The sequence below is a fragment of the Takifugu flavidus genome, chromosome 15 (assembly GCF_003711565.1).
Source record: "Takifugu flavidus isolate HTHZ2018 chromosome 15, ASM371156v2, whole genome shotgun sequence".
In the NCBI taxonomy this organism is placed as follows: domain Eukaryota; kingdom Metazoa; phylum Chordata; class Actinopteri; order Tetraodontiformes; family Tetraodontidae; genus Takifugu; species Takifugu flavidus.
In genome coordinates, this window is record NC_079534.1 from 7,761,230 (window position 1) to 7,783,659 (window position 22,430).

General features: G+C 41.1%; 1 protein-coding gene across 2 annotated transcripts in view; it reads right to left on the reverse strand.

Moving 5' to 3' along the window:
• Positions 1-22,430, reverse strand: part of chd7 (chromodomain helicase DNA binding protein 7) — a 55,886-nt gene that overhangs the window by 20,489 nt on the left and 12,967 nt on the right. Inside the window, exons 2-16 of one of the 2 annotated variants that reach the window (XM_057055952.1) lie at positions 19,252-20,783; positions 18,578-18,909; positions 12,948-13,387; positions 7,427-7,568; positions 5,270-5,401; positions 4,956-5,021; positions 4,358-4,413; positions 3,936-4,050; positions 3,769-3,852; positions 3,554-3,691; positions 2,610-2,731; positions 1,920-2,163; positions 495-671; positions 194-337; positions 22-120 (exon numbers count right to left, since the gene is read on the reverse strand). In XM_057055952.1, the coding sequence (XP_056911932.1) occupies positions 22-120; positions 194-337; positions 495-671; positions 1,920-2,163; positions 2,610-2,731; positions 3,554-3,691; positions 3,769-3,852; positions 3,936-4,050; positions 4,358-4,413; positions 4,956-5,021; positions 5,270-5,401; positions 7,427-7,568; positions 12,948-13,387; positions 18,578-18,909; positions 19,252-20,671 (3,711 nt within the window). In that variant the 5' untranslated portion in view covers positions 20,672-20,783. Of the gene's footprint in view, positions 1-21; positions 121-193; positions 338-494; positions 672-1,919; positions 2,164-2,609; positions 2,732-3,553; positions 3,692-3,768; positions 3,853-3,935; positions 4,051-4,357; positions 4,414-4,955; positions 5,022-5,269; positions 5,402-7,426; positions 7,572-12,947; positions 13,388-18,577; positions 18,910-19,251; positions 20,784-22,430 lie in introns of both variants that reach the window. The other variant, XM_057055951.1, reaches the window with a different exon arrangement.

The window sequence follows — 22,430 nt, forward strand, 5'->3', positions numbered from 1 at the left end:
GAAAGAAATTATATGCTTCACCTCAATGATGGTCTCCTCTTTAGGAGCCAGATTCTTCTCCACATCCTCTTTCAGTCTTCTCAACATCATTGGCTTCAGGATACCCTGCAGCTTCTGAACCTGAAAGAAAAATGGGTTGTTAGCGTCGTGTCATTTTGGACTTTGGCAAGTGTGACACTGGAAGTTCACTTACCTGCTCTTCCGTCTTCAGGTCTCCAAATTCAGTCATAAACGTCTGTTCAGACGGGAAACGTTCAGGCTCCAGAAAGTTAAGTAAGCTGAAGAGCTCTTCCACTGTATTCTGAAGAGGTGTTCCTGTCAACAGAACTTTGTGCTCCTGCACCAGAGGGAAACAGAAGAGTTACAAAACGTGAGATGGCAGAAGCGTGAGAGACACTTTCTATATTTTAAACCTCATTTCAAATCTCTAAAATAGAAATGAGAATTGAATAGAACTATTTCATATTTTTCAATGAATCTCTGTTGTAACTCACCATATCCATCATTTTAAGTCCTTCCAGTAATTTGCAATTTCTGTTTTTGAGGCGGTGGGCCTCATCGATCACCACACAGCGCCATGGAACACTCCGAAGTTCTGGACAATCGGCCAGAATCATTTCAAAAGTTGTTATAACCGCGTGGAATCGATAAACTCCTTTGATTATTTTACCCTGTAGCAATAGAGGACAGTAAGGACAGGTGGGGTTATTAGACCGATATCTTTAACACATTTATATTTTCCAGACGGAATCAGAGACAACGGAAGCTATGAATTGTGGAGCTACGCCCATTTCATTCCAAAATATGAATGGTACAATTTGCTTAGTTCAATCAATCTTTATAGAGTGTCTGTTACAATCAAAATTGTCTCTAGGCGCTTTACAGAATCCCAGGGCCTGACCCCCAACAAGCAACAGTGGCAAGGAAAAACACCCCTTTAACAGGAAGAAACCTTGAGCAGAACCAGGCTCATATAGGGGGACCCTCCTGCTGATGATCCTTTAGTTAAGGATTAATATTACACTATACATTACAATAATATGTGCAATATTTATTTATTTCATAAGTAGTCAAAGGGCAAGAGGATCAACATGACAACGAGGATCTAATATCAACTAAATATCAGCTTTTTGTCCAAATGGTTAACAGACTGACCACACAGCAGAAGAGCTGTTCAAATCAAGTCTCATCTTCACTGCATTTTACTACTCTAGAAATGATCTCATGCAATCTCAAACATGAACAGGTAGGCATGAAAAATATCCAAAGAGTCAAACATTTGACAAAACATTTCTTGTTAGTAATCCAATTACGCAAAGTGTTTCAAAGATACATTACATAATAGCATTTTATATAAGCTTCCCTCTTGATATGGGATATTTATTTATCATTGCACTGCTTCTGGCTTCCACATGTGTTGTGACCATCAAAGCCAGATAATAAATCCTTTTAGTGTCCATGTGCTACACCAAAACAAACATTAAGACATTTTTACATCTTTTCGCACTATGAAAAATTTCAAGAAGTGTTGTGATAAACTACAGATTACAGCCGTTTCATAGCACTTCAGTCCAATATTTCGTTTGTATTATTGAGAATTATTAATCTGCAAAAATTAAATATTGCATTAATGCAATATTTAATTAATGCCCCTAATTATTTTAAAGCATGTTAATTGCAATTAGATTTTTTTTTCTCCTTTTTAGCAAGCTTCTGGGTTTCATTGAGGCTAGATCATGCAAACAACTTTTTACAGACCAATTACAGGGTAGGAGAAGCTGATATTGTGGTTCAGTGCAAAACTGGTGCAGTTAAAATTTGTTCACTAAGTTTTGAATGGACCTTCTCAAAATGGTTTAGGGATTAAAATCATATATTGTTTCACATACAGCATCGAACACAAAAGTAGTCATATTCACCTGTGTATCTCTGTAGTACATCTCATAGGCCTGGATGGTCTTGCGACTGGCCTGGCTACCATGATAAACCACAACATTGAGCTCTGTCCAGGTCCTGAACTCCCTCTCCCAATTGGGAATTGTAGAGAGTGGAGCGATGACAAGGAAGGGTCCCTCAATACCCTTCAAGTACATCTCAAAAAGGAATGTAATTGACTGGATGGTCTTTCCTAATCCCATCTCATCAGCCAAGATACAGTTACGTCTGTGAAAGAAACACGAAACAAATTCAGCAACTACAAATTCATTTAATGTATATATATATCAAACTGTATAACTCATCCTAACCCAGTCAATAACAATAATTGTGTAATGTTTATGTTGTAATTTTATATCTATTTTATTCTATATTTATGTATATATGCTTATAATGCTTATAATATGTATATTATTATATATATATATATATATATATATATATATATAATATATATATATGCTATAATATATGCTGTATATATGCTTATAACGTTCAACTCTTATCTGTATTTATTTATTCTGTTTCTATACTTTGTATAGGTTGCTACTACAATTCAATTTCCTCACGGGGATGAATAAAGTACATCTTAATCTTATACACAAGTGTAACACTGAGTGTCAAGTGTGTCTAATAAAAATGATATCAAGCAGGAGTTACTGATGGAGACTTACGAGTTGTACCAATTGAAGGTTAGCCAGTTGAGGCCTTCCAGCTGGTATTCCCTGAGTGCGTTGCCATTCCTGTAGTCTCTGGAGCTCTCAAGTTTTTTCCAGTCTGCTGCAAGAGGTCGATCCTGAATACATGATATAGTAATGTTAATTACAAACATGCATTTTTGATTAAAAATAAAACCATTTTGTTATGTGAAATGCTAAAAAAGAGGGGAAAGCGCAAGCAAATTGTACCAATGAAGGGGCAAATACTTTCATGTGAGTTATTGCATGAACCACAGAAGTTCTTGTCTGTATGTTAGCCCACATATATAAAAAGCATCAGGAAAAAAGGAATTTAAGTAGTCTCCGCCCAGCAGTAATCAGTAAGTGGAGTCAGAGTACAATTACTGCTTATTTGTTAAGCTCATGGTTTGTTAATGTATGGATGAAGACAGACAAGCCTTATAATCAGAAACAACATCCAACCATTTTTTCTTATAACAGGCAGCTGGACCTGTTCAGGTGTATGGCATTGTACTGCAGTTATACAGGAGGGTTAAGGAAAACACCAGATAAATATCAGCAGTAATCCTGTATACCTATCTGATATAATCAGAAATTGGAAAAAGAAAAAAAAAAGATTCCAATTTCTTGAATTGACGTAGCCATGCATCTCCACACAATTATTCATACTGAGCAGTGTTCAAATTAAGCAAAAGAAGAGAAACGCCACAGCCGGGCAGCTTCTGTTTAGCATTAAACATATTGTTAGTGGTTTGGCTTGTCCACATGAGCATGGAGGAAGGGTGTGTGTGACCACAAGAACGTGGCCCTGTGGAAGGCAGTTAAGGGAGCTGTAAATCTGGAGGAAGAAGGAGAAGGCAGAAGGCCAACACACTAGCACATGCCTACTGGGGGGAGGCTGGGACGCTCATGGAGCTTTCTTATACACACACACTTACCACTCTCTTGGTGCAGGGACTGTGCGCTGCAATGTGTTCATATTCTTCTATTTTGGACTGGTCGATGTCCGCCTTTAGCTCCCAAGTAGAGTCTTCATAAGGCAGGCTGCACCACTTCACCAGATATAAGGTCACCATCTGCACATAAAACAATAGGATGGTTAGGTTAGTGCATACACACGTGTCTGAGTGAAACAAGAGCTGGATCAAAGCACCTCTCCATTCTCATCTGTGCTCTCCGAAATGTCCAGAACGCGGTCCACCTCAACGTAATCTGGGTTAAAAGGCTCATCATCCATCTGGAGACAACAGAAATGCATTTGAAAGTGAACAGATGTGATAGGACAAATCATACTTGCACGCACACATGCACCTCTCTTACCTCAGTGATGAAGCTATTGAGCTGTTGCTTGGCTTTAAACCTCTTGACTTTCTGGTGGATCCTCTTGTCTTTTTCCAGTTCCACCAGATCAGCCCAGCGACAGTGGAGATACGAACTGAGAAGCAAGAAAAAAAATTCAATCGTAGAAAACACACAAGTGACGAGTCTATAGATTCTGGTAGATTTTTGTAGAACAATTTCATGCAGGTTATGGGCGTATATTTATGCAAATTCCAAAACAGCACTGAGAATATCCATTAAGCTATGAACTGCAGACATTTGAATTAAAGAAAGCTGTAGAAAGGAGTGATCCAACAGTATGCAAGAGCTTCATTTAAGGGTGTGTGTGACACACTCTTGTGAGTACGACTTTAAAGAGTAAACCAAGCACACAAGCAGGTTGAGAAAGATTGGTTACTTACAAGCCCTTAAACTTTACGTAGAACTCCTCCACTTCAACTTCTTCCCCAGACTCCAGCTGGAAATGGGGAAACATTATTGTTACTAAATAACAGCAGAGAGGAAACTGAGGACCCCGATAAAGAACGGCGAGGCTGAGTCTATCTGAGAGTGACAAGAATTTCTTGGGTTTAATAAAATGAAAACAATTAATAGCTCTTTCAGCTTCCATTCAACATTTCTAGTCCAACAGATTCTCACACCCTCTTTCATACTTCTGCTACTGTAATGCCATGAATCATCAATCACACACACCCTGAAGAAATACTAACTTGCCGTCTGGCGAAGCTAACATTGTGGTTTTGGCATGATGCCAAGCCTGGGGTCAACTCTGAATTGTGTGTGTGTGTGTGTGTGTGTGTGTCTAGGGGTAAACCAGTGGCAGCTGGTGGGCTGGCGTTAGTGTCCGTGTGTGCATGTGCTGGCGCAGGGAGGAGCTTCCTTTCGATGAGCCAGTTAAAACAATGCTGCACAGATGAACTGGTGACCGAAATGCACAAACTCTAACAGATCACCAGCTGACATCACAGAGGCAGGCAGTGTCTAAGATGTACAACCCACCTGTTTCTTGGCAGAACGAATACCCATGATCTTCTCCACAACAGGCCCTTCAGCTTCATGTATGTCCTGATAACACAGAACCACAAGTAAGATTGAATACTGTCACAGAACCAACCCTAAAATGTAAGTTTCCTTTATAGTGATTTTACATTTTTTACTCTTCATTTTCCACATACATGGGTAGAAATAGACTAATTAAAGTTTACGTATGAAGGGTGGAGTGACCTGTGTTACATGTTTTATGATACTCAAGAGTAAAAAGTGCTCTTTTTAAATTTGAAAGATTTCCACTGATATAAAACTCATCTGCTCACCTGCAGCTGTGATGATGAAGATGGGGACTTGGGTGCTGAAGAGTCATCACCACTGTCGTCATCTTCCGAAATCCTAAACTCAAGATCCTCAGTGTACCTTTTCCTTTTCACCTGGCGGCTGGAACGACGCTTCTGTCATGGAGTAAAAGACTAAACAGTTGATACATTTCCAGCAACTCTTGGCTCAGAAGCTCAATGACCTGTTGCTTCTCAGGGCAAGAACCAGAATTTATATAATTTTCATTCAATATCACAGTTCAAAAACCTTTAATTAGTAATAACCTTCATTAGTAATAACCTTTCATTAGTAATAGATTTTTTAAATTTGGTTTCCTTCAATCTTATTTTCTCCATTTTTTTTTAATACCAATTAACATGGCATAAATGGCTGTGGCACTTATTTGATGGGGCCTAGTTGGAATGACAAAATATGCTCCCCCAATATATTTATTAAAACAGAGAGAACTGTTGAAGATTAAAAGACATACCTGATTTTTAACAGAATATACTAATATTTGGGTCTACATTTGAGGTGTTAGCTTGGTTGAAATGTACTGTCTGCCCTTTCATGTAATGGCATGATTTAGCTTTGGCTCCCTGTCAGGCCACCTTTACGCAACAAAGTTCTCACTAGAAAGAAAAATGTTTTTCATTTGCCTTTTCTAAAACACTCTTTGTTCACGCGGAGACGGTGTGGCAATGGCCATGCACCACCGCCACTCTGTTCACTAAAAATAGTGCTTCCTGTTTGGAGACTAAAACAATACCATTCTCAAAAATCTTCATTCCGAAGCCCTTTTTCAAAAGTTTGTGGATTCAGGCACCATTCACATGTAAAGGATAGGCGCGAACCCAACGAAACCTCACCAATTTCTTTATCATGTAAACGGGACCTCACATACACACACTTATTTTTTACATAGCATTTAAACTCCCCATGGTGGAATACTTTAAGTCCTGACACTTATTTACACCAACTTCCTGCTAAATCTCGAAGGTGAAAATGTTTGTGCTGCTGAGTGGAACTTTATAAAGAAGGATCCATAAAATATTAACACAAAATCCTAAATTGTGCAGTTGACTGTTTCATTCCTGAAGGGAGGTTAATAGAATACCAATGAAACTGAGAAGGTGATGTGGAGCTGTGAAATTAAAACAGACAAGCAGGAGGACAGTGAACTTGTCAGTCCGTTCTAAACGCTCTGTCCACCAGGTTTGTTTACATTAAACATGGCAGACGCCTGCTTGCTGATAAAGGATTTAGACAATACTAATTTCTTGTCAGAACAACCACATTTAAACAAAGAAAAAAATACATCTGAAGAGTAGTATCGAGGACTTCTGGTCAGTTCATATTGCCATTTTTTTTTAACATCTGTGAAGCTTTTGGTATATAAGGACCATCAGTAAAGAGTTTAGTTTTCCAGCCTTACAAATTCTTGCAATGGTAGGATTGTGTGCTTCAGATTGTTTGTAGTCATTAAATATGAGCATAACATAGATTTGAAATTTCAGGATTGTAGGATTCTTTCTGTTTTCCTCAGCAGCCTCATCAATAAAAACCAGTGAGCTTGTTCCATTAGGAGCTGTACATGTTCCTGCCATCAACTCTGCCTCCATGTCTGACACAAGATGTTTGATTTAGGCTGAGCTCTTTCTTCCCTTCTCATATGCATTTATCTTTGTACCATCTGTTTAAAGAATCTGATGGTAGCATTAAAAAACACATTTTGAAACAGTCAGATGTGAACTTCCTGTTTTCTTATTGCAGTTTCATAGCCTGTACTCTGCATTTGCACTGAATAAAATACTTTTTTAAGAAATCTCTTAAGTGTTAAAAATAATCATCGATCCTGTGGAATCTTCAGTTATCTGGTTGTTCTGATGGATTTTTCCCTCATTTTTTTAAAATACAACCTGTTGATTGAGCCATACTGAGCCATGTTTTTATGATAATTGGCAGAGTTGTTTAGTCTAGCAACTTCATTCATAGACAGATGTGTCAGATGAGTACAGTAACTAACTGCCAAGGCTTCCTGAATGGCAGAAATTGGAACTTAAATTGATTCTTCCTAAAATAGGAAATACTTTTTTTTTTTAATTGAAAAGTTTAAATCCTTTAGTCTGACACCATTCATATAAATATGATGTTCTTACCTGTATGCCATCATCATCTTCTTCTTCAGGAGGAGACGATGGTGGAGACTTCACCTCCACGTCATCCCCATCTGATGGTTCCCTCTTCCTCTTGGAATCCTTTTTAGCAGCATTAAATCCACCTTCAGAATCTGTCTTCTTACTGCTGATTGAATAAGGAAGGTGGAGAAAAAATTTAAACTCATGTTGGTGGAAAAAAAAAATAGAAAAAAGTTTTAAAAAGATTTAAAGATTCATCCACATGGATGTGTGTGGCATTCCCAGGGTGGGCAGCATGTTTGATTTATCCATTTAGAAATCATTAGAGTGCCTCAGGCTTTGGCACACAGGGGGTTAATATGATAAAAGACTAGGAGAAGGAGGGAAAGATGGAGTGATACAAGCACAGGAGGTGGAGGAGAGGCCCCAGAGAGAGAGAAAGGGGAGGGCTGGAAGGCCCCCAGGCTTCCTCTAATCTCTCGTATGGAAAATACAGACTGCTCTAACTGAGAGGACAAAAAGGACATTAGGAACTATGCAACGAATCTTAGTTGGGAGAAGGCCACAGATTATATTTATTTCTCTCAGTTAACGGTAACTTTAAAAACAGAGTTCAACAAGACAATACCTCAGCCAAAATTAGCCTTGGAAAAAACAATCGGAGTGATTCTGGATAGTTGCTTTTCTCCTAGAAGCTAAACTCTGTCTCTTATTTTTCCCAACAGGGCCAAGACTTTGCTGTATTGTCCACAAGTTTTCTGCATGGCGAAAGAAAACATTCAACGGCACCTTCTTTCGACAATTGAAAAAACATATATGGAAACACATGTTGCTTTGTATTTCAAAACAAGGACAGGGAGGCTAAAGCTAACCTTAGAAGAATCCACAAAAACTGGGATGACTTTAACTACAGGACCAAGATGGGATCAACACCTTTGGTAGAGTGAGAACACCTTTAGGCTGCGGTGGAGCAACAATCAACAGTAGTCTCGAAGACTGGGCAATTAAAAATCATTAAAAAAAACATGAACATGATTCTTACTGTTAGGACCAACACCAACCAACATGTCATCACACAGTAAAGGCCCATTGACATCAAAACTAGCGTGTGCATGGGAAAACTTGCCATTCCCACTGTTAGTAGTCCTGGAATTTTCCTTCTGGTCAGTCTCTTCAGATGTCATCCCATTTGCAATGTCAGAAACGCACCAAACAACACCCTAGTAAACATTGGAAAGCAACGTGGAAGGCAGCATGAAAGCTAGTGAGGCAGTTATCACTGCTTGATTTTCCAGATTCTGTTTCAGAACATACAAACTCAATGATGTTCTACTGCTGCCTGAACGGAGAGGAAGGAATTTTTTTTGCCAAAAGGGCAGTCTATAGTGGAGCGATAGCAGTTATGTCATCTGCCATTACTGGAATAGGGTCACAAATTCCCATGTCAAAGAAGTATAACTGGTGGTAAAGAAATGCTTCTGTTTTTGTCCACAAACACTGACGTTTCTGGATTTTTACCTTACATGTATACATATAAAACCATATGTTTTGTATGTATAAAGGTACAAATTTAGACCAAATTTAAACACCAGCAGAACCCTGGCACAATGGATCCATAACCATATTGAAAAATTTTTTTCCCAAGAGATGGGATTGAACAATGTCTAAAATACACGTTCCTACCAATTTCACACCTTATTTGTTTTATCCAGACCAAAAAAAAAAGGGACAAATGGAAGTAAAGCAGACGGTACAATGTGATCTGCAAACTGTGGTGCTGTATTTCTCAGCCTCCATGTTGTCCTCTAAAGGACTGTTTGCCTGGTTCCCTCACGCTCTACCTCTCTTCCTCCCTCCCTCCGCTTATGTCACTCAGCTTTCCTCTTGCCTGCTCCCTCTCTCACCACATCTCGCCCCCTCTCTGTCCCTGGGGCCCTTCTCCTTTCATCCTCACGCCAAGAGCAATCACTATCTCCGTGGAAACGGGCAGTCATGTGACCTGCACCTGTTCCTCTGGCTGGTCGCCACACGCTGGAGCCATCTGGCCCCACACACACACACACACACACACAGACACACGCGCGCACACACACACTCACACACACCCTCTCTTCTTCGCAGACTTGTGTCTCTTTCTCAGCTCCACTCTCCACACAGTCCATCTCTTCAGAACTCCTCTCCTGGCTCACATCGTTATTACACATCCTATCCAACCACATTTAAGGCATTTCTGGTGGCTATTTTTACTATGTAAAGGGCAACTTTTACAATGAAAATGAGAACTTTACTTTGGAGGGGAAAAAAGGAAATTTTGGTCCCTCGTTCAGACAAAATGACAAACTCATACTTAAAGTAATGAAAAGACATCTACATTACAAGACAAAAGCTCAAGAAATAACAAATATTAAAAATAAGACATTCCTTATGGTCCAAAAACAGTCGTGCAGATGACACCCGTCAGCTTTACTAACTTCTATTTTAAGATGTTTTTACCTGATTTCCCTGACTGCAGTAACACCACCTGAATTAACTGGATGATCCTAAATATTAAACTGACGTCAACATTTGGTTTTATCGTTTTTACCTTTAAATCTACCACAAACCACAGGTAGCTTTAATGTCAAGAAAGCTATTTAATATGAGGCAATGCAGGATTATATTTTTTCCACTGTACCAATCACAACAGCTCTAGACCAGTCACAACCAGGTGTACACCTAAGCTCCTCCCCTTCATTTCATTTATATCTACAGTATAAATGAAGATTGGCAGGTGGATGATGAAGGTCAGGAAATGCAGGCGTGCAGTTAAACATCACGTGGAAGTGATGAGGAAGATAATAACGAGGCAGATATAAAGGACACCTGCAGAAGCGGCCATTGAACCTCCCTCGCCCAAACAACACAGCTGAAGGAACAAAGCACACACTGCATTAGCTTAAAAAAAATAAATTGGACTTCCTTTAGTTTTTTGAAGATATTTCACCTCTTGGTTTCACCAAGAGGTTTTTCTATTTTAAACTGCATTAGCCCAAGTGTGTGCTCACATGTACACACTCAGGTTACTTGATGGTAGAGGCGTGTGTGGCCTGTTTGTACAACACTATCTTACGCACACACACACGCCCGCGCACACACACACAGGAAAGGGCGTGGCAGCAGAGAGCAGGGTTATTTATAGATGTTCCTGCTCCCACAGAGGTGGACAAAGACAGGGAACACAGGATGCAAGAGGAGGCAAGGTCAAAAGAGAAGAGACAGCTGACTGGACCAGGATGCCACCATTCTGATGAATACAAACCATTTATATCATGAAATCACATTAATAATCATAAAGAAACATCACTGACTAGATAAGAGAAGAGGCGTTTATGGGAATTTTTTTTCCAACGCCATCCTACATCCCTTATATATAGCTACAAAGCCCTAAAAAAGGCTCTGGAAAAATGTAAAAAACTTCTTCCTTTAATTTTTATGGACACTATAATTTAGCATAATAACCCAAAAGTGTTTATTCTGTGAAATGGTACTCTAGATGCACCTTTGAGGATCTGGTTCATCCTAATGAATAACATGTAACTGGAAATTTACAGAAGACAGAGGCTGGCCTGTGCGTGGGTTAACGATCCTGGCTGCTCTTGGTGGCAACTGGTTCATTGGGAGATGCAGAGAAAATAGAAAACACCTAAATCCTTTTTTTACTGATTGAAAAGTCATATATCTCTATAAAATAACAAGCCTGAACAAGTCTGAAAACTGGAAAAACATAAGATATGGCAGCAGGTACTAACGTGTGCACGGCCTGAATAGCATAGAACAGAACTCATTAGAAACAAATCCATTATATGAAAATGACAATATCTCTCAATATCTCAAACAAAAGTTAACCTACAAAAATGAGGGAAGAAGGGATGTATGATGGAGAAGAAAATAGGAAAGATATGCTGTAGTAGGAAGAGCTGTGATTGGAAGGGAAATGAAGGAATAAAAACAACATGTTTGCAGTTGTCCACCATTTTAGAGGAGCAGTGAATGACCGGCAGCCATTATTATGCTAAATTAACCTGGGAGTTCCAGGCTGCCACTCAAGATGGAGGAACGCCTGAAAACAGATAAGGGCGAGTTTACCAACAGACACAAACACACAGGCGCGCACACACACATGCACACGCGCACACTGGACGCTCCCACCCCCACTTTTCCTCTGCTCCATCGCACAGAGCTGTTGCTGCCGAGTGGTCAGTAGCACGGCCATTATTACACACCATTTTCTGCCAGAAAACTTACAAGTCAACCCCCTACCCAACCCCCACCACACACACTCTCGCTCCCCCTCCCTCCACTGACAAACATGTGCACCTCCCCCACTACTGACCCCTGCCTGTTGGTCTAGACCTCCCTCTTCCCTGGGATAAAAAGGGAAAGAGGAAAATATAGAGGTGGGGCTAAATGACAGAGAAAGAGAGGGGGTGGAGCATATTGGGACAAATTCCTCAGTCTGATCAAGTTTCCACCTTCAGAACCACCTCTGTCCATCTCCCACAGTGAAAACGCACTCAACATTACACTAATATATGCATTTTAATGAAGGAAAATTGAAATTGCAGGAAGAATTTACACCAGAACCAACCGAATCACTGGCTTGTATCTGCGTTATTAGCTGAATTGATTTATTAGTAATAATGGTATTATATGAATTTCTAAAAATGAACGAAACATTCTATTAATTCATTCTTTATTACAATTCTGGAGGTGGCATTACTGTTGTGCAACTGTGTGTCTGTGTTAACTACAGCACTGTTGCTGATTGGACAGCTCAAGTTTAACAGCTCAAGTGACAGCTAAGCTAACTGGCTAAAACACTGGTCTGGCATGATGGGTCAAGCAAAAAATGCTGACCTTACATTATCAAGGAAATCAAACTCAGCAAAAAATGCTGAAAACAAGAGCAACAGTCCACCAATGCGGTGCTGCTGCCTTCACCACAAAGTGCAATTCCTGAAAGAGCACCAAACACCTCAGAAAATCTGTATTTTCCATTACTTTTTTGCCTCTGAGTGAGACTGAAACTACAGTGTAGAATCTTTTTTTTTTTTTTTAAGAACTTAAAAAAAAAAGGATGACTGACTGACAGAATAAAAGGAATCAATTTTCATTCGGCTCATTCCCGAGAAACCCGTGAACAGTATCTCCGCTGGAGCATAGTTTCATTTGCGAACGGTTGGATTCCAATTGGTCACACGACAATTGGTTATATTACACATATGTAAAGGAGACCCTTGAGCAGCAGGTCCCAGCAGCAGTTTATCAGGTGTGTTTAGTGATTTGTGTGTAGGATGAATGGCAATAACTGGCTCAGTTACACGTGTAGTGTGAAAGGATAATAGACTGACCGAAAATAGAAAAGAACTGTTGATTAAAATAAAAACATCTTCACCCTTCTGTTTTAAAACCCCTCACTGACCAGTGCTGCTCAATAGAAAACAACACAACCACTCCATGACCACTATAGCCGTCTGTCGAAGCCAACAAAGAAAGCTCATACCTGCTTTTCTTGGGAGTCTTGGCCTTGGGAGTGGAACTCTTTGTTTTCTTTTCCTTGGCCTCTTTGGGGGTTTTAGGTATTTTGGGTGTCTTTGGGGTCTTGGGCTCTTTAGGCTCCTTACCCCCCACCTTCTCCTTTGGTTTTTTTTCCCGCTTTTTCTTCTCTGCTGGTGGTAAGCTTCCCTCTACAATTTCTTTGCCAGTAATCTGTTCACTTGCATCACTTCCTGTGCCCGGAAATTCCAGCTTGCCATCCTGTCCACCTGCCACATTTTCCATTTCTTCTTCCTGTAAGTCTGCTGCTTTTGCCTTCTTCTTCCTCTTCTTTTTTGGCTTGGAGTCCTGGTTGCTGAGCTGCTCGGTGCTCAGAAGCTGGCCAGTAGTAGGCAGTCGGTCAGGGGTTGTCATCGAGGCATCACCTGACGAGTCAGTGGGGGAATGCTGTAGAAGAACACAGCAAGTTTAATCTTCCAAGCATTTTTGCATGAAAGCAAACAGAAGCAATCAAAGATATGTAGTAAATGAGCTGCAACTCAGCATATTAACAGAATAACCAAAGTTTACAACACAAATCTCTTCAAAATAATATGTATTTTTCAAAATATCAAGGTTCGACATTTAATGACTAAACTACTTTAAAAGATTCTAATGCTTGATGACTTATTTAACCCACGGCAAGATAAAGATCTTGTCATTGCCAGAAAGTCTCATCTCCTCGATTTTTTAGCTACATGCTAGACCTAACTTCTCTATGATTTGATACATTTGAAGAGATACAAATTAGCCAGAATATGCTTTGATGAAAGTGCTTATTCACTGCTACCGAAAGCCCTGAAAAAAGGGATTAAACCAATTGGTGTGGATTGTATGAAAATTTTATCATTGCAGCAGAATCTACACCAAAAAAACCTGGAAGGCAGATAGGATTCAGGTTTAAAAAGTCTTTTATTCATTGCAATATATTCTGAATGTGTTTACTTTTGTGATCATACCCTGCATGCACTCCCTCTCTGCAAGCACTTGACTTCCTGTTTCCTCCTCCTCCAGCAGTCTAAATTCAGTAAACAAACTGGCCGACACCCAATCCCCCCTGAACACACACCACCACAGACTTCTAAATCTTTTCCTTTCCCCTTCAACTCCTCTTTCTGCTCCAAAGTTAGCTTTCAGTGACAGGCAACTGGTTACCAGCTGTTGGGAGCCTCTCCAGCTGCCACTCCCCCCTCTGCCTCTTCCATCCCTCCCTTATTCTCTCTCCAGCTGCTCAGGGTCCCAGTAGCAGATGGGAAAATCAGGCATCATGACACGAATAAATTATCTCCATACTTCAAAAAGGCACACTGAAGAAGTGTATGTGTATCTGTGCGTGCGTGCACATGTGTGCGAGATACCACAGCAGGAGAGTGTGATGGTGTGGGCACGCATAGCACACATATATGTGTGTATGGATCAGCAGGTTTACAGCAAAATGCCACGGCAGCAGCTCCTCTTTGTGTAGAAAAATTTAATGCAGTGTGGTTGGTGGTGGAGGAATAGAGGATTTTTCGTGCTGGCACTTCCATCAGAATGCTAATACATTTACGCTAAAGCACTGCAAGGTCACACATCACCCAAACACCTGCTGACACACACGTAAACTGAGCCATTTAGACACTAATAGTGGAAGGGGAAGAGAGAGGAGAGAAAGATCTGCAGTGTCAAGAGATAAATCTGTCCTCCTGCCAAGCTACCTAGACAATCAATCACACCCATGACAATGGAAACACACATACACAGAGACACACAGACACGCGCATGTGGCTGGTAGCAGTTTGCGGTACTAAAACTGAAACATTGCAGCAGCACAGAAGATAATGAAAAGCACAGTGGTCACACACATCAACAATATGAAAGAGGGATGATGAAGATAACAAAGGAAAGGACAGAAACCTCAGAAATGCTTATGTAATTGTGAAGGACTTTATAGCAGACTTCAGGGTGAATCTCATTTCTACCCCATAGCCCTTGGTTTTGATTGTTCACTACAAGAAACGGGGTATCCCAACTCTCCAAGTTAGGGGGTGGGGGTAAAGGGAAACTTAGCTACAAAGCTTAAATATTTAGCCAAGTCCTAAATTGTTAGCTGTGTTTTAAAATTGCTCGTTATAGTGAGATAATCTAACTATAGCAAATAATAAATACACCAATGGAAAATTCAATATTTTACTGTGATGTCTTGCATTTCATGATCAATTGAACTTAAGCTTCAGTAGTTGCCGAAATATCATCATAGCTGCCTGGAAAAAACAACGGAGGCCAAAGGCGAAGGGCTAGATGAAGGAGAAGCAGTAAAGAGGAGAATTGGGATTCAGTCATAGTTTCTTGATATTTGTGGGTGTTCACCTCAGCACAACCTCATTACAGTTCCACCAGAGCATGTCCAACGTGATAACCCACCACCACCACCGCACATGACTGGGAATCATCGAGCACAATCCCACTTACAGATGCAGCATTTAACCTGGCTGTTAACGGCGTCAACCTTATCGGTCCAATCATTAAAAGTTCTAATGCATTTGAACAAAAACAACCTTGAGGTTAGCCCCGAAAAGAAGAAGCAGATGAGGCCACACACAGCAAACTCCGTTCAGACCAGCCAAGGACACCAGAACGTTTAGTACATGTCCTGTATTTTGTCCTATATCCCAAGATTTGGAGTGGAATTTCAGAGTAGTGCCTTTAGCAAGTCATGGTTTGATTCAATAGAAGTCTTTGAGGGTCGATTTCGAGACATCATGATCCATTGTAATTCAAGGCAGCTGTATTGGAGTGACATCCGCAAGTGTTAAACGCCTACATACAACTCCTCTGTTGATATTTAACCTCGACACAATATATTAATCTACACGATAGAAAAGATGTATAATTTATCTGTAGAACTAAAATTAACTGTGTGCCTTCTTGACACTTAAAGCTTTTCAATAAGCTCTTTTTTGAAGGGTGACAAAGTTTCATCCACAACTATTGACTCATCGTGTCTTTTTCCAGAATTTTACCATGTTAATATTAGTAATAATGTAGAGGCACACTACATGCTTAAATGTATTAAGTGTACAAGCTAGACTAATATAATCAAATAGCCCTAATAAATCATTTTTTAAAGTTGAGTATGAGCATTTATAGAGCACATTTTACAACAATAAAACAAATCAAAAATATTAAATGGTAGAAGATTCAGAGGACTTAAAGACAAGTTTGATTTCTCAAGATACCAAGTTTTTTGAAGAAAATACGTATTCAATACAGCTCAACTTAAATCGGGCAGAACAACTCAAAGCATGCAATTAAAAATAGGCAGAGCAGCCCTGTTATCAAACTATCCAGAATGGACAGAAGGATAAAACTGGTGTGTTACACACAGTCATACATGTTCATTTGGCAAGAGTGTTTATGCATCTACATGAGGTAATACTTGACTGGTAATATTTCCAATTTCTCTGTTCTTGAGTTGAAAAGCTGAAGAGTTTGATCACAATTACTTTTAAATTACAATCAAAAAAAGGTCCTTTGGGAGACCCGTTTAAATATGGTGGTAAATGGAAGCTGGAATTCAGAGACATGTCATGAGATGAGACAATTTCGATTAAAAAAAAATAAGGAGAAGCAAGAAGAAGCAACATGGATAAAAAGAAACAACAAAAAGCAGAAGAAGCGAATAGGAACCGAACCAAAAACTGTTGTGCACTTGCGTTCAACAACCATAACACTGGAATAATAAAGCTAATGTACACACAGCAAAAAAAGAACACCTTTTAAATACCACCATTGCTCAATCATTTAACCATCAAGAAAATATTAAGTGTGCTTTCTTTCTGGGCAAAGTTGTAGCCTAACTGATCCCTAAAATGGGTTTTATTTGTCTCCAGTGATTGGATTGCACTGATAATATTGACCAATGTTGTAATATAGTATAATATGAACTATACAATATCATAATTATAATTCAAAGACTATTAAAGGTATTATTTGGTTCCAGTGATGTGTACAAGCACAGTCTGGAGTTAAAGAACAAGCAAAGAAAAGAGCTGGGTTTGATCATGCGATGGGAAACATGCCACTGAAAACGCTAAGCACAGGTATCCTGTCAACCTTGCAAGATTTTGTACCAAAAAAAAGAGACAAAGGAATGTTGAACGAAGGCTTCATCCCAAAAATGCAGATTGCACTGGATGATATAGCAACTGCCTGTTAGGGGGAAGGGCGACATATGCATGTTATATGTCGAGGAGAGTGCCGCACGCAACAGTGTGTGCATGTGTGATGCATAATAAAGGTCAGAGCACAGCACTCTGCCAGAGCTCTGACCTTGAGCTGCTGACGAAGGCATGCCTGTGTGTATGCATGTGTAATAACCATGCTTAGTGAACAGATGGAGCTTAGAGTACCAGACATACAGTCATCATGACTGACTGACCAGCTCAAAGTGTGTGTGTGTGTGTGTGTGTGTGTGTGTGTGTGTGTGTGTGTGTGTGTGTGTCTAGCAAGTAGATCACAAGGAACAGTGGTCCAGTACAACATTATAAAATGTCCTCTAGCTAGACTATCCCATTTCTCCTAGTACATTTTTTCCAACAACTAAAATGATGGTTTTGTATGCGAGTTTTGCTGTTGCCTACAGCTACAGTAATAACTCAGTCGACCAGGATGGGTGAGAAACAGGGCTCTCCGGTCACCATCACATCTAGGTCAGGAGTGTGGAATAAATTAAGTGTGACGACTGAAATGTCAACCACAAAATGCAATGTTAGCTTGGAGGTGGAGCAAAGAAGGGAAATGAAAGGGGGGAAAAAAAGGGAGTGGTAGTGAACGACAATGGAAATGGGGCTGTCCCCGAGTCTGTGTGACCATAGGGCTGCTTATGTGTGTGAATGGGTCAGTGGAGAAAGGTAGCTCTGAGCAACAAAACAAGCTAATGGATGCTGAGATCATGTAATGCAGACATCAGTGAAACAACACGAAGGCCATCATTAAGAAGCAACCTCTTCCCAACAACAACCATCATCTTTCTTAACTGCTGTAGTTAAAGATCCAGCATCTTTGCTCATACATTTCCTCCCCAGTCTCCTCATTACCCCCAGAATTTCACCCCCCCCTTCCAGCTCTATCTCCACACCACAACAGAGAGATGACACCCATGTAGAGCTTAGGACAACAAGAAAGACAATTGGATGGAAAGACAGGCAGGCACAGGGAGCGGAAAGAGAGGAGACAGGGAGGAGGGGGACAGGAAGGGAGGTTTCCTCTACTGAGGGGGAGGGGTAAGCTGGTGGCGCCAATGCATTTTGTGCATGTGTGGAGTACTCATGTCTCAGGATATGCAGTGCACAGGAAACGAACAGCTTCAAGCACCGTCATCACACAGAGGAACAACCACACACACCAGAAGCAAAACAACATTGTGAACACACAAACAAACCCCAATGAAACACTGTGCTCTCAAATGTCATGCACACACACAGTCTTACTTCCCCTTACACTTCAACACACACATCCCCCAACCTACATAAAAAATAAACATTCACATAAAACCGAGACCATAACGCCCCACCCCCACAGCTTTAACATCAAATTGTGTGTCTGACGGAAACTCACCTGAATGTGAGGCACTTTCTGTGGGGTAACAGGGGGTGATGAAAGAGGGTGGGAGGCAGGGGCTGGAGGAGCCCATGGGTGGGAAGCCTGGTTGTGGGGAGGGGGCGTATTCTGCAGGTGTTGGAGGTGAGCAGGCAGGTGTGTGTGTGTTGGAGCATTCTGGGTTGGTGGTGCTAAGCCCTGGGTCGGGGCACCAACTCCGTGTTGATTGACCGGTGGACCTTGAAAGCCCATTGGAGCTGGCTGAAGCTGTTGTACACTGCGTGAGGCCTGCTGCTGGGCCTGGAGCAGATGTTGGTCTCCCCCCTGGTTAACGGGAGCTTCATGTGGCCCTATGAACAGAAATTTTTCCAGCAATTTTAAACATGTAAAGACAAGTTATATCCGATTGCCTGCCCACAGCATAGCCCAAATAAAGGCAATAGTTATTTATTAATACATCGAATTATAACCTTATCGAATTCATATTGCATAGTAAATAGAAATTAGACCATGTACCAATGTAATCAGTTACTATTTCTCTGCACACAGCATGAGAATGACAATTCAGCACAGATCACAGGCTAATGTTTGCCAGTAAGGCCAATTTCCCAGAGCTGCTAAAATTTTAGACACGTTACTTTATGCAAAAGAGGTTACCATAAAAAATCATTTTAAAAAAATGTGATGTGTACCTTGTTGCTGAGAACGGGCTGGTCCTAGTTGTGGACTGCGTTGAGGTCCCATGGCAGGATACAGTTGCCCTATGTTGGGGGGCATGCTATGGGGCTGCTGATGTGGGGGGTGTGGGGTAGAGTGAGTAGTTTGTGGAGTTCTCTGCGAATGTGCCATAGCACTAGGTGGAGACTGCAAAGCCGTGTACCCTCCAACCTCTGGGGGTCCAGTTAGGCCTGCACTTGGGGGCCTGCCCTGCTGGGGAGGTGGTGTTGGGGTTCCCAGAACCCGCATGGGAGACATGGATGAGGGGGAGGGGTATGATACCTGAGTAGCAGGGGTAAGGTGGGACTGAGGCTGGTTCTGAGGCTGGGGAATATTCTGAGGGTGATTGAGGGGGTGCATAGGCTGGCCCTGCTGCCCTGCTTGCTGTTGCATGGGGGCAGAATGTGTTTGATGTGGCTGAGTTTGGTGAGGCGGTCCTGGAGGATATCGTTGATTTTGTTGGCCAGTGGCTGCACCTGATCCCTGGTTAAATCTTTGGCCAAGCTGCCCTGGACCCAAGTTTTGGCCAGTGTTGACATTAGCACCCTGGCCCATACCAGGTCCCATAGCTCCGTACTGGGCTTGATAACCAGGGTACTGTGAACCACCAAATCCCCCCATGCCTTGTTGGTGTTGGTGAGGGTGTGAAGGTTGTCGGGAGGGGGAGTGTGGATATCTGGGCGTATGGGCCATATTAGGATAGCCTTGTGGTTGTGGGTGTCTTATCTGGGTTCCACCCATTCCAACATGGCCCAGGTAGTGAGAGGGGTCCTGAGCAGGAGTATGTGCCATGCTCTGAGGAGGGTAGTGTTGGTTCATACGTGTTGGATTGTTGGGTGCTGCTGGGCCCTGCATGCCACCATAGTTGCCTTGAGACATCTGGTAACCTGACATCTGGTTGGGGCCAGCTCCAGGTTGTGTGGGAGGCTGCTGGTAGGCTGATCTGCTCTGCTGCGGGCCCCAAACTCCACCTGCACTTGCTCCTCCTGCATCACCAGGATACCCATGGTGGGTGCCAGAGTTGGGTGGATTATTGTGATAGTGGGAAGCCATGCCATTCATGTTGACACTTGGAGGTCCCTGGCTTGGACCATTCTGGGCCATCATTCGTCCTCCAGGTCCACCAGGCTGGTCATAACCAGTATATGGGCCATGGTCATATATCTGTCCCAATTTAGGCTGCCCTGTGCCAGGCCCAGCATTGTGCATCATGCCCTGATGGTAACCATGGCTCCCTTGATGCTCGTGGTTAAGCGAGGGATTAGTTTGCTGGCCTAGAGTGTTGGACTGAGCAGGAGAGGTTTGCTGAGGAAAGCAGTCTCCTAAACCATCTAATCCATCCGAGAACAAACCTGTGTCATCCCCAAACAAACTCAGCATCCCAGGGTCTGCCATGGCTGAGCACAAGGCCCAAAGGTGTAGGGGACTGGATGAATCGTGGCGCTGTGCAGAGAGGAGCTAATTAGCTAATTTGATGCTTGCTAGTCCATGGTCCTCATCAACTTTCCTGAAGAGACAGAAAGATGAGAATGTCTACATTAGTTTATGTAAAAATAGCTGCATGCTTTAGATAAAACGTATATGTGGACTTGTACTTGGAATCATGAAATAAGCTAAAACTGTCCAAGCTTGCTTATTCATTACATGCAGGCCTGTATTCACAGGATCTGTATTAGCTGATATAAATCAGGACAAATCACATAACAAATCACTTTACAACAAGGTTAATGCATGATTATTTGGAATAATGCCAATTTCATGAAGAACAAGCATTAAATGAAGCAGTTGAAATCATCTGTCATTTTAATCTTAAGATTCATAAATTCATAACGATGAGCCACAGCTACAGACAAAAGACAAAAAATGAAAGATAATGGTCTCCAATTTTGATGTTTTCCCCCAAGAAAGTATAAACAAAATGTAATGAAACAAAAAACCTTTAATTAAAATTTAATTAAACATTATATTGTAATAGGTTCTGATAAATTGCAAGTTTCATGAATATAGCAAACTGATAGTATTAACAATAAAAGCTAATTTAATTAATATTTAATTTGCCCACACGTATGGGCACTGTAGAGAGAGACAGTGGTAAAAACGGCTCCCATTGTGCCAGTGTCCGCAGATATACCATAATAAAAGCATTATACAATAATTGTACAACGTGATAAACCATTTTAAAGAAGTCAGACTATAAATTAGATCTAATTATCAGGTGTGAGTGCCCTCAGTCTGGCCAAATCCTCTGGTGTGTTAGTTCAGATGATTTAAAGCCAGGAGTGTTTAATCTTCATGTCTCACGTGAAATTTGAAATTCACTATGGGTGTTCCCTATTGGACAAGACAAATGCTTGTTTTTCTACATTGACCAACACTCTTTACAGGTCAATATTCCTGAAAAATTAAGATTGTGGAAAGGTAACTTCTTGCTATAAAGGCTGCCATCCAGTTAATAAGCCAGAGTGCTTCAACACGCATTTTCCTGTCAGTTTGCTACCTGTTCAGAAAGCTATCACTAACTAACCAAGCTCCATTTACACAAAAAGTGCCAAAATCCAGAGAAACCTGTAGTTCCTACATCCTAGTGTACCCATTAAACACAAAGTTTATCATGGTCAGGTCATTATATTCAGGTCACTGTTTATTAATGTTAACACTAGGGCTGAAGATCTCAATTTCAGACAATAGTAGTGTTATTAATATTATGCTGCCTGCAGCGCTTCTTTCTGATCAAACGTAACTCGGGCAGCTTTCATTGCTCAAGGCCTTATAAAATTTGTGTTCACCTGGTGTTTGCATATGCTTCCTGTTCACAGTACAATAAAGTTTCCAATATATGGCTACATTGGGAGGAGTATATAACAAATTATGGTGCGTTCCAACGTGGGATGGGGCCAATCTGATCCTTTATTAGTACCGGGTTCTGATACCAAAGCGTGCTTTAACTAGAGGTGCGCGATATGACATTAGATCATGAAAGTGTCGTCGATCTGACAAACCGGGGTCAACACAGAATAGGCCACATTCTCTATGTTGCATTCTAATGCTTAAGCAAATAAACATCAGATGCATAAAGTCAAATCAATTCCATATGATGGAGGTCGAGTTCTTTTTAGGAAACAATCCCCCCTTTCCCTGTACAACTAAATGACAA